General features: G+C 45.1%; 1 protein-coding gene across 1 annotated transcript in view; it reads left to right on the top strand.

Annotated features, from left to right (window-relative positions):
* The window catches only part of PLXNA4 (plexin A4), a 944,413-nt gene that overhangs the window by 840,439 nt on the left and 91,198 nt on the right, over positions 1 to 12,776 (top strand). The window contains 2 exon segments of the mRNA XM_030216701.1: positions 7,268 to 7,371; positions 12,444 to 12,543. Of these exon segments, the coding sequence (XP_030072561.1) occupies positions 7,268 to 7,371; positions 12,444 to 12,543 (204 nt within the window).

The raw sequence follows: 12,776 nt of genomic DNA, 5'->3' as shown, positions 1-12,776 counted from the left end.
TTCGCATTGTGGCAACTTTTTACTGTGCCAGTGGACACGTGGTGAGCTAATGACCCAATTAATGAGCTCAGAGTTAAAGGAACTTGGCTTTTTCTCACACTGCATTGTATAGATACAGTGAAAGAATGGGCAACAGGAATATTTGTACTGAAACACATCAGGCAGCTTTAATGAATGCCAGCTTCAACGGCCTATCATGAATGTAGACATCAGTCTTAAGAGGATTCTCGGTTCTTGGTCTCGTGTATTTATTTATTTATTTATTTATTTATTTGGTTGCACTTTTACACTGCATTTTCCAAAGGCGATCTATGCAGTTCATAAAGCAAACAAAAGCAAAACCTACAGAGCTGACCTCATTTGATGTCATAACTTTATCCAGTTGTCTATCTAGTTAACAGTCTGTATATGGCGGCACCTGGTCAAAAGAAACCAGACAAAAAAGCTCCAAACAAAAAAAGTTCCCGACATAAAAGTCCCTGACAAAATAGACTCCCGACAAAAGGGCCTGATGAAATAGATTTCTTTTTGAGTGGTACGAATTTGAAGGGTACAAAGAAGTGGAGGAGCCATAAATTACTGAGAAAGTCCATGGCTTGTCACTTGAAAGTCCTGGCACCTGCCTACGGCTTGACTTCGGCTTGGATCCACACTTGGTATCTAGTGAGAATCATAAATCTGCTTGAAAACATAGTCCAGCTTGATTAAGAGTCTATTTTGTCTTGGGTTGTTTTGTTGTGGGTTTTTTTTGGGAGGGTTTTTTTTTTGTCGTGGTCTGTTTTGGTTTTAGTCTGTTTTGTTGGGGGTTTTTTTTGTCGGGGTTTTTTTTTGTATGGTCTATAATGTCGGGGTGCCGTATATGGCAGCTAACTAGATAACCTTCAGCTTTGCCCAAGCTCTGCCCATGGACCGGGGTGTAGCCAGAAGTTGATTTTGTGTGTGGAGGGGGGGGGGGGAGAGGCTGAAAGGCCAAGCATTTCCTCTCAGTCACCCCCTCCCCATTGCTGTGCCCCCCCTCCCGGATCATACCTTTACTGGTGAGGCTGCTCAAACCCCACCAGCTGAAGGTTTGCCGCCAGAGCCCTGCTCGTGCTGTCTGAGAAGCGGGGAAGAAGGCGGGCTGCTCCAGCCTCCAACGCCAGCACTTCCACGCGTATTCAGTTCAAAGACATGAACTGAGCACGCACGGAAGTGCCGGCATCAATGGCTAGAGCACCCTGCCGACTTTCTGCTACTCAGGCAGCACGGGCAGGGCTACAGCGGTGAAACTCTTCGACTGCCAAAATTTTGGAAGGGGTCTGAGTCCACTGCCATGGACTACCCCGCACTGCTTGGATGGGGCTAAAGCAGTCATAGGAAATGTTCAACACTCTGTCCGATTGGGTAATGCTGAACTTCCGTCTCACTGACACTTATCTGGTTAGCAGCCTCTGCTAACGGATATGTACTTTTGACAATCTACCCCTTAATTTCTCTTATTTCATATTCCCCTCTCAAACAGACATTTTAAAAAGCAAGCCATTAAACCCCTGTTAAAACTAGCCTACTTCTCTTTCCTGAGTGAAAGTGACCTAGCCAGGCAACCAATTTTGGGTGACCTGAGCCCTTCCACTGCTGATCCAGCAAGTCCCACAGGCTCTCAACTCCCCTCCCCCCCACCCACGAGTACCCTTTAAAACTTCTACTACTACTACTTAACTTCCGAAGGTCACTGGCAGCAAACTGCAATTCACACACCGTTGCTCGTGGCCAGCCCCAGACCCTTTCCTCTGACACAACTTCCTGTTTCCATGTAGGAGGACTGTGTCAGAGGGAAGGCTCTGGGGTCAGCTGCAAGCAGTGTTTGTGAATCACTGCTCACTGTCAGGAACCTCCAGATGAGAAGTTTTAAAAGGTGCACTGGGGGGAGGGGTCGACAGACTGTGTAAGACGCTGGATCATTGGCAGGGGGAGGGGAATGGAGAGAGCTGCTAAACTGCAGGCTGGGGGACAGTGAAAGGGAGAGATGCTGGACAGCGGGGCAATGCTAGCGGGCCGATGAATCCACTACAAAGGCCCTGGGAAGAACACAGGTCTTCAGCTGGTGGGGCTTAGTGATCACTAATGGCCAAAAAAGGCACAAGGATCCTTCAAAATTGAGAGCGTATCAACTGTACTTTATTGATCAGTGTGTTTCGGCAAGAAATGCCTGCGTCAGGGATCTAAATATGATAAGTGCAAGTGGGTAGACCCCTGCCCATCTGGGGGGCCTACCAGTGGCTATGTCATTATGCAGTAAGGTGTGCATTTCACTGATGCTTGAACAGGAAAAGGTCTAACCCAATGGTGCACCTATTTATGAAATGCTTTCACCCCCTGTGAGTGCAAAAATTTCTCGGAGTGTAACAAGTCAGCCTGGCAGACAACAGTGCACGAAGCTTATTCTGGATGTGAAATCTATTCAGTGCCCTTCGTTGAATAAGAAACAGTGTTATAAAGTAATTACTCCAAAAAAAAACAGGAGTAGGAAGTGGACCAATGACTCCAGAGACCGGGACAGGAGGGTAAAACGAGAAAACCTTTATTACAGACTCGACACAGATCCGTGTTTCGGCCACAGGCCTGCCTCAGGAGTCTCTGTGAGATGAAGTCAAAAGGAATACGTCTGAGAGATTGAGGGGTCTTGAAAAAGACCTGAAAGTTTACATTCTTAACAGCACGAAATTTTGCTCTATCAAACGGAGCTCAGAAGGAAAAGCGGAAGTATCACTTCTCTTTCTGTTTTGCAGTTCCCACTCCTGTTTTTTTGTCTATTTGATTTGTGGGATTTCATTGTTCATCCACCTAGGTGGATTATCTGTCCCTATAAAGTAATTGCTCGTCATTTGCTATTTCACAGGATAAGTGCAACTGAAATAAAGGTCAAGAAATGAGTTGCAGGTGATAACCTTTTATTGGACTGTCTTCACACATTCCTGCTTCTTGTGAATTTGCTTCAGTTCAAAGCTCCAGAGTGCCACACTCTTCAAAACTCCCAGGCTGCCGATTTCATGCATCAACAGAAAGTACAAATCCACAAGTTTTAAAAATTCTTGTGGCGGGCTGTCAAAAAAGGAGGCCTGTGCTGGCTGGTGGGCCTTATCATCAGAGCCAGCTCTCTGGGTGTCAGTGAGTGATGAACACCCCCCAATATGAATCAAGCTCCTTCACTGTGTCCAGGGAAGGGGCATTTCTATTGTGTGTCATGCCCCCAATAATTTTGAAATGTTGGTGCCTATGGACTTCATTCCGCTGAAGAAATAAAGATGCCTGTGAGGCTGTGGTCGCTAGTGAGCAAAGAAGAAGGTTACATAAGTACATAAGTATTGCCATACTGAGACAGACCAAAGGTCCATCAAGCCCAGCATCCTGTTTCCAACAGTGGCCAATCCAGGTCACAAGTACCTGGCAGAGACCCAAAGAGTAGCAACATTCCATGTAGAACCCCAAAGAGTAGCAAGATTCCATTCAGAATCCCAAGTACATAAGTACGTAAGTGTTGCCATACTGGGACAGACCAAAGGTCCATCAAGTCCAGCATCCTGTTTCCAACAGTGGCCAATCCAGGTCACAAATACCTGGCATGATCCCAAAAAAGCTCAATACATTTTATGCTGCTTATCCCAGAAATAAGCAGTGGATTTTCCCCAAGTCAATTTAATAATGGTCTATGGACTTTTCCTTTAGGAAGCCGTCCAGACCCTTTTAAAACCCCACTAAGCTAACCGCCTTTACCACATTCTCTGGAAAATAATTCCAGAGTTTAATTACACGTTGAGTGAAGAAAAAGTTTTGTCTGATTCATATTAAATTTACCACTTTAGCTAAGAAAGGTAGATTGAGGGAAGAGAGAAGGTTGGTGTAAGTCCCCCACACACTACCCCTAAGCAGGTATGTTTATTTTTTAGCAAACAACTCCTATCGTTCTGACTACATTTTGAGAGTGATGCCTCCTCCCTCAGATCAATGCAAAAATAGGCATTTATCCGAGGAACAGATCATTGTTCTCAAATTGCCAATAAGAGCTGTATCCCGTTGCTCCAATAAAAAGGTCACCTACAACGTGCTTTATTTGTTAACATTTATTTCTGCTTATCTAAAAGGGCTGACGTGGCAACCAGTCCACTTTATTCAGAATAAGTAATGGATTGATATATTGTGCTCTCGAAATAGTCTCTGCTAGAACGAATTCTCACAAAATATTATTTCTGTTCTCTGTAAACACAAGATAATTCTAAAAAGCCTCGTGAGGGTCAGGTTTTTACTTGTCGGGCCTAGTTTGCCTCCACGTTTGCCCCATAGGTACTGTCCATCTTGGCATATCATTGCCGGGAAGCCCAGCACCCTGCTACACTCTTAAGTCTGAATTGCATTAAGTACTTTTCCATGGCAACAACTCAAGTACGGAAGCCCTTAAAGACAAATACCCAGGGCCGAAATGGTGAAGGAAGAACAAAGCACAGAAAGCTCTCAGCTGGTGCAAAGTAACGTTATCCAATGAGAGCGTAGATTTTCTGAAGAGCTAATTTTGAGTGATTTTAGTACATTTTCAAAGTACTGGGAAAGCATTGTGAAGGTCGAGTTGTTCACTTTGTAACGAAACAAGAAGTTCTATCCAGAACAAAAACAGGCTGATATTCAGAGGTAATTGTGCATTGATCACTGGAAGGACATTTTTTGAATATATATATAACTTTATCAAGTTCAATTGTACAATTACAATAGAAACAAGTAATAAACATAGTAATACAAGTAATATAGTAGCATAGTAACATAGTAGATGACGGCAGAAAAAGACCTGCACGGTCCATCCAGTCTGCCCAACAAGATAAACTCATATGTGCTAGTTTTTGTGTATACCTTACCTTGATTTGTACCTGTCCTTTTCAGGGCACAGACCGTGTAAGTCTGCCCAGCACTATCCCTGTCTCCCAACCACCAGCCCCGCCTCCCACCACCGATTCTGGCACAGACCGTATAAGTCTGCCCAGCACCATCCCCACCTCCCAACCACCAGTCCCGCCTCCCACCACCGGCTCTGGCACAGACCGTATAAGTTTGCCCAGCACTATCCCCGCCTCCCAACCACCAGCCCCGCCTCCCACCACCGGCTCTGGCACAGACCGTATAAGTCTGTCCAGCACCATCCCCACCTCCCACCACCGGCTCTGCCACCCAATCTCAGCTAAGCTCCTTAGGATCCAATAAACGTAGTTCATAGCATTGTGGAGACAAAGAACTTGTTACGGAAAATTACACAGGAAATCATGATTTGAAATATTAATCTGTTTCTAATTGGCATGTCTATCGAGGCTGATTAGATCCACCGTTCTCTTTTCCTTTTCCTAACAAAAAGCTTTCCAATCGAGGAGGATCACGAAATACATACAGTATCGTCATTATAAGTAATTAAAAATTGTCACAGGGGCTCTGACAAACAGTAATGAAACTCGACCATAAGGCCAGGGTTTCTGTCAATAGTCCTCTGGAGCACACCTTGGAACTTTATCTTTAAGAAAAGCTAGCTCAGAGAGAGAAAACACGTTACCCCTATGGCTCCTACATGAGAAAAGTGAAAGAACTCTGCAAATATTATTGGTCGGGGGCAAGTTCTCCAAGGTTTATGCGAGGCCTCTTCTGTTTCTGATCGTTCTGCAGAAAGAGAAGCCATCATAGGTCTAGTCTGCCTGGAAGGAGTGGGAGAAGTTATCAAGGTTAAGGAAGTCATATTGATAGTTGGTGGAGAGTAGCCAATTCAGCATTAGCATCTGCAACCTTCGGGAGTGTTACTGTCCTCCCCTGTGCTTACTCAAACTATGTCTATCGTATCCATGAGTAGTGGAGAGTGACTGAGAGAGATTAATGATAACAAACTTGGATTACGGTAACAGTCTTCTCCGTGGTATAATATCCTTTTGAGTTAAGGCATCTACAACTAGTTCAGAATACGGCAGTGACAGGATCGAGCAAACACGACCATGTAATCCCTTTATTTAGGGAATGTTTATTGTTTATATATCGCTGTATCCCCTAAACGGGTTCACCACGGATTACAGTGCAGGGCCGCCGAGGGGGGGGGGTAGAGGGGGTAAAATTTCCTGGGCCCAGGCCTCCAAGGGGGCCCCGGCACCGCAGTCCCCAGTCTCTACCTGCCTACCTTCAGCTCTTTCGACAGCCCCCTTCTGTCTGCCATCGGGCCCCCTGCACAGTGCCTCGTGTCTGTGTGAAAGCGGCAGATTGCCTCGGGCCTTAGTTCCCTCACTGTGTCTCGCCCTCATCTGCTGTAACTTCCTATTTCTGCGAGGGCGGGGCACAGTGAGGGAAGGCCCGAGGCGATCTGCCACATTCACACAGACGTGAGGCGCTGCTCGCTGGCGCTGCTGATGAGATTTTTTTTTTAATGCAGGGGGCCTGGTGGCAGACGGAAGGAGGCTGTCGAGAGAGCTGAGGGTAGGCAGGTGGAAACTGGGGACTGTGGCACCGGTAGCCTGGGAGCAGGAGAAGGAGGCGACAGCAGTAGCAATTGGGGGGGGGGGGGGGGGCGCGGCCCTGTTACAGTGTATCAGTAGTTATTACCTTGTAGTTACAGTAGTCAGTCTATGTGCCTACTCTCAGGGTCCTGAATACTGAGCCCCCTCTTATTTCTGGGATAAGCAGCTATTTACACGGGCCAGTGTGGCCGCTTACAATAGCCGGCGATGCGCTGAATGTTTGGGGACAGCTGGCTATATCGTGTGATATAGCCAATTATTTCCCAGCCACTAACTGGGAATATTCGGCGGGAATAGCCGGCTATCCCCTGCTGAATATCACTGTATAGCCGGTTAGGTGCCGTTCCTGGCTTGTTAAATGAATCTTAATATCCTTTGAGGCGACCAGTTTCTGTTATATCACTGGTTTACAGCACTGTTAAATGTTTATATTTCTGATACTGTATCATGTTATCCTGTTACTAACATTTAATCGTCCATTTGCTTATATTTGGTCATTTTGCTATTGTTATGCTGTTAACAAAATTGTAAGCTTTATGCCAAGCCGTGCATCGCCTTGAGTAAATCTCTTTCGCAAAGGAGGTTAATAAATCCCAAATAAAGAAATAATCACCAGTTATATGCCTTGATCTTGCATGCATCTGTGTTCTGGTGTTTGGCTAGGGGAGCAGATGACAGATTGGCATAGTTTACTATCACTTATCATTTTGGTCTGATTTGCTAAAAGATATTGAAATGTTACATGTTTTTCGACGCAGAGTGGAGGCAGGCTAGTGGAGCTCGAATGATCCTACAGGATGAAGATATCACGACCAAGATAGAGAACGACTGGAAGAGGCTCAATACCCTTGCACACTATCAGGTAATGAAAGCAGCAAAGCTCTTCTAGGGTAACATTGGGTCGATATTCAAAGCGGTTTAACTGGCCAGAAATGGCGACCAGTTAAGTCGCTTATTCAGGGTTAACCAGTCGCATTCAGTGGCACTTTAGGGGTCCTTTTACCAAGCTGCAGTAAAAGGACGCCTACGGTGCCATCGACGTGTGGGTTTGCTGCGCATCGAAGGCTCCTTTTTACCACTGTGGGTAAAAGGATGCTTTTTTAAAAAAATGGAAACGGCCATGTGGTAAGTTAAACACTTGCCGCATGACCATTTCCTGGGGGATCCCTTGCTGTCTCCTATTTAGGAGGCCGTAAGGGTTCCCGCCCTAATCCAGCGGTAAAATATAAAAACTTTTGTGAGCAGCAGAAATTGCACATGGCAAACTGTGGCACTAACGCCGGACTCCTTCGGTAGCCCGACAGTACAGCCAATTTGACACATGCCATTGCCGTGGTAGCCCTTCTGCAGCTTAGTAAAAGGGCCTCTTAACCGGCTAGTGCCGGTGAACATGTCCGCTTAACACCCAACTGGAAACCAGCTAATTTGGGGGCGTTCGGGGGGCGGATTCAGTTTCTTCCTAAAAGTTTGGTAGCCAGGTTCGAGGCGTATAATGGTAGGTAAAGAATTCCAGAATGGAATAGTTAATAGAAGAAAATGAGGTGTTGAATAATTTGAAAAAGCGAACATTTCTTGGCACTCGGGGTACCGAATATCAGGATGGGTTTTTTTAACCGCATGGAGTGTCCAAATAAGAAGTCTTTAAATGAGTAGATCAGCATCTCTGAGGTCAGTCCATAGACAATTTGGAATAGTAGGTAGGTGGCTTTAATTGCATGAACCTAGCGACACCATAACACTACAGTTCGTAACGATCACCAAACAACTCCATAACACTACAGTTCGTAACGATCACCAAACAACTCCATAATGCTACAGTTCGTAACGATCACCAAACAACTCCATCTGCTCTTGATTTCCTTCATGAGGTCCTACCACAGGAACCTTTTCCTACCACAACTTGTAACTGTAATTGTTTACTCCAGAGTCAACCAACACCTCTCCGGCACCATGTAAGCCACATTGAGCCTGCAAATAGGTGGGAAAATGTAAGGTACAAATGTAGCAAATAAATAAATAAATATCCTTTTAAGGATGGGAAGCCAGTGTAGGAGTTGTAAGCAATGCGATACTCTGTTGTATTTCTTCAGTCTAAAAATCAGGCAAGCTGATGTGTTTTGGATGAGTTGGAGTTTGGATATTAGTTTAGCTGAGAGACCTTGGTATAGCACATTGCAGTAGTCGATGTGGGAAGAATGTTGGCTCGCAATAACTCATAGGAGTGTGCTAAATGATAAGACACCCATTATATTCCTATGGGTGTCTTATCATTAGCGTGCACTAAATCTGTTAGCGCACCTTAGTAAAAGGACCCCTAAGCAAGCTATTTTAAATCTAACATGCTTTCGGATTGGTAGCCAGTGAAAATCCATAATATATGAAGCCACAGAATCAAATCATCTTCTACTAAATATCAGCCGAACAGCTGTATTTCGCAATAATGTCAACCTTTCTGCAATTTAGCTGAAATATTGCAGCACAAAGAGTTGCAGTAATCCAACTGCAGAAGCAAAACCGCTTATGCCAAAGTCCTAAAATTTCGTTATTGCAACGATGATCTAATTGCTCAAAGTTCTCTGAGCAAATAAAATAACCTTTTGCTTAAATCATTAATTTGCTTGTCAAAAGTCAAATTGGAATCTCAAATAATCCCCAATACGTGAGTGATCGTCTATTGTTAACTTTTCTCCTGTAGTTAACACTAACTTTCTACATGAGACTCTATCAAAAATCCCCAAACCCTAATTTTTTTGTCTTCTGCTTATTTAATTTTAAAAAATGATCAGATGTCCATCTATCTCCGTTAAATCAGCAGTTGGTCCTGATTTCCTATCTAGGTTACAAAATCAGTAGGGTTGGCAATGATGTCCATCGGAAGGAGGGAGAGGAATAAGGACAAACAGAGCTCTCTAAATGATAGTTACACACGCTGCTCTTGTCATTTAGCTGCCACTCATGCTGAGTGGCTCCCCTCTCTCATGCTGCTGGCATTGTTTGTCCTGTGACCGCAGCCGGCCCGGAAGCCCGATAGAAATCTCCCACTATTTATTAACGTGGAAATAATTTGGGCGATAAGCCGGTCACCCTCTTAAATGAGAACCTTGACTGAGGTCCCTGCCATAGAACTGAATTAAGTATCAGGCTGCTGGCTGTCAGCCTGGGGGGGGGGGGGGGGTAGGTGAGGAAGAAGACAAGAGGATTAGAGATTGATTGGAATCGGAGATGAGATAATGAGGACAGAAGTTAATTCTTTGCAGCCTGGGGAGGGCAAGTTCTCCTTGAGAATGCTGTCATTGCTTTGAAAGCTTATTAGCACAGGAGTGGGGGTGTTTGTATGTACTGCATGACTACGTGGGCTTAAAGCAGCTTTGCAACATGTTTTTTGTAAATGTTTAAACAGTTTCCCCAGATCTGCATGCCATGACATGATTAAAATTGTGAAAATACAGTTCCAATGTATTATAAATTGCCCCCACTCCCCCCCCCCCCCTTTGGGGGCTTGGCCCAAAAGTCTGTTTGGTCTCACTGACTTTCAGCTGTCATTCGCATCTGTATTTTATATCTTAACCGAGCTCCATGAGGGCTTTGATTCTTGTAAGAGAAGGTATTTAATATTCAAAGGAAGCGAGCAAGATCGCTCTTCTTCTTCATAAGAGGACCCCTATGGAGCTCATCATTAATCAGCGAGCAGGAAGGGGATAAAATCATCTCGGTCTAAAAAGCTGCAGAATTTGACTGTGTGAGTCACTCAGTCAATCAGATGCGGAATTGGCACCCTGCGCACCAGCCCCTCTTGCAACGAGAACTTTCTAGGTTACCAAATGAAAACAAACGTGTTCCCTTGATGGAGTTCAAGGTATCACAGCTTCCCTTTCATGCTGTTCTCTTGTGCGAAGTTCTGGCCTCCTGCGTGACAAAACCTTTTTTAAACCCTGCTAAGCTAATTGTTTACTACATTCTCTAGCAAAGAATTCCAGAGTTTAATCACATGTTGAGTGAAGAAATATTTTCTCCAATTTGTTTTAAATTTACTATTTTGTAGCTTCATTGTGTGCCCCCTAGTCCTAGTATTTTTGAAAGAGTAAACAAGCGATTCACATCTACCTGTTCCTTTCCACTCATTATTTTATAGACCTCTAACATACCTCCCCTTGACCATCTTTTCTCCAAACTGAACAGTCCCAGCTGCTTCAGCCTTTCCTCATAGAGAAGTTGTCCCATCCCCTTTATCATTTTGATCGCCCTTCTCTGCACCTTTTCTAATTCCACTATATCTTTTTTTGAGATGCAGTGACCAGAATTGCACACAATATTCGAGGTGCAGTCGCATCATGGAGCAATACAAAGGCATAATCGATTTGCATGCAATAAAAAAGTTTCAATGTGCATTATAAAATGTTATAAAAACAAATATATGAAACAGACTGAATAAAAGAAAAAAACACCTGAAAATTAGGTTTAAAAAGCCAAATGAATGGACCATTTTACTAAGCTGTATTACCACACTAAAGCGTTCTGCATTAGTTTTGCTGTTTGCGCATGCTAAATGTTGGGTATTTACTTTCTGTTTTTTGAGGGGGAGGGGTTGCATCAGGACAGAGAATGGGTGTGGATGCATTGGTCAGCCAGGGTGCTGAGCTAACTGGTTGGCATGCCAATAACATGGGAGCCCTTAACATCTCCTACATAAAGAGGCGGTAAGAGCTCCCGTGGTCATTTCTTAAATGGCCGTGCACTACTGCTAACAAAGGATAGACAAGAAAAAAAGCCAAATTTACAGCTACGCCAGAAATGGGCTTAACGCACAGGAAAAACCCACGAAGGACATGCCATACTCATTTCTTAGCACAGCTTAGTAAAAGGGCCCTGAACACTGTTCCTTCTAAATTGAGCGGGAGTCCTCCACCTACAGCCCTGCCAGTGGGGGGTGCTGTTTCACTAGCACATTTTCATTAGTGAGGGATGGACAAGCTCTGCAGGACTCCAGGGAACCTGCCTGTCTCTAGCGATTGAACATTGCAGCACCACTCCCTACTGGCAGCAATGCAGTTGAAGACAGGGCTGCTGAGAGACCCAGCCGGGCCTGGGGCAGGACCGGACCACTGCGACGCCCCCCCCCCCACTTTGGCCACCACCACCGCGCTGCCCCCCCCCCCCCCCCCACTCGGATCACAACTGCACCAACTTGTGCCATTCGCCCCCTTTCCGTCTGCTGCTGTCCTCTCCTGTTCCTGCTGCACATATCACCCAGGATCCGGATGGCTGCGTTAACATGATATCGAGTTAATACAATCATCTGGGTCCTGGGCAGCACGCAGCAGGAGCAGGAGAGAGACCTGTCCCAGAAGCAGGCAGGAAGAAGCTTGTCTGTGCTGGGCCCGGGCCCCCCCTTGAAGGCTGGGCCTGGAGAATTTTGACCCCCCCCCCCCCCCCCAGCAGCGCTGGTTGAAGGACTCCTGCTCAGTTTAGAGGGAACAGTGGCCCTGCATATCTCCTACGGTCTATGCCCTAATCATGACTGAATAGATAGGGATGGGCTGGAGTGTAAATTTTAAGGGGCTTCGATGTTAGCTTCAGAACTTAGTACAAGAACAGTACTGGGCAGACTCAGACTGCTACGGTCTGTGCCCTGAGAAAGGCAAGGACAAATCAAACTTGGGTATACCTATAAAGTATCACATAGCATGTAAAATGAGTTTATCTTGTTGGGCAGACTGGATGGACCGTACAGGTCTTTATCTGCTGTCATTTACTATGTTACTAGTAAACTTTTCCAAAGAACTGTATCTATGCTGCCTATTGGTGATGAAGCCTTCAGCTTTTGGACTTCTGGTAAGGCATCAGCCTGTGTTGTTGAGAGAGTTGTTAGGAGTTTAGTGCTTTATCTTTTCACATGCAGGCCCATCTCATTTTTCCTCCCATTTTACTTGACAGGTACCAGATGGGTCTGTGGTGGCCTTGGTGTCCAAACAAGTAACAGCCTACAATGCCGTCAACAACTCCACTGTCTCCAGGACCTCGGCTAGTAAATATGGTGAGGCTTTCTATTTTCACTCCTTTATTCACAGGAATTAGGGAAGTGTACTAGGGGGAAGTGTCAACAGTACTGTGGTGAAGAAAAGGAAGCCTCACTTTGTCTTAAAATCAGGTCATGGAACTGGAGCTTAGAATCAATTTCGGGCGGAGTTGGAGTCGATAAAAATGTCCCGATTCTGACTCCAGTTTCAAAATAAAAACGTACAACACTGTACTGTATATTTTCATTTG

The sequence above is a fragment of the Microcaecilia unicolor genome, chromosome 10, assembly GCF_901765095.1.
Source record: "Microcaecilia unicolor chromosome 10, aMicUni1.1, whole genome shotgun sequence".
NCBI classification, from domain to species: Eukaryota; Metazoa; Chordata; class Amphibia; order Gymnophiona; family Siphonopidae; genus Microcaecilia; species Microcaecilia unicolor.
Note: the sequence above shows the minus strand (reverse complement) of the source record. Positions and strands in the feature narration are given on the sequence as shown.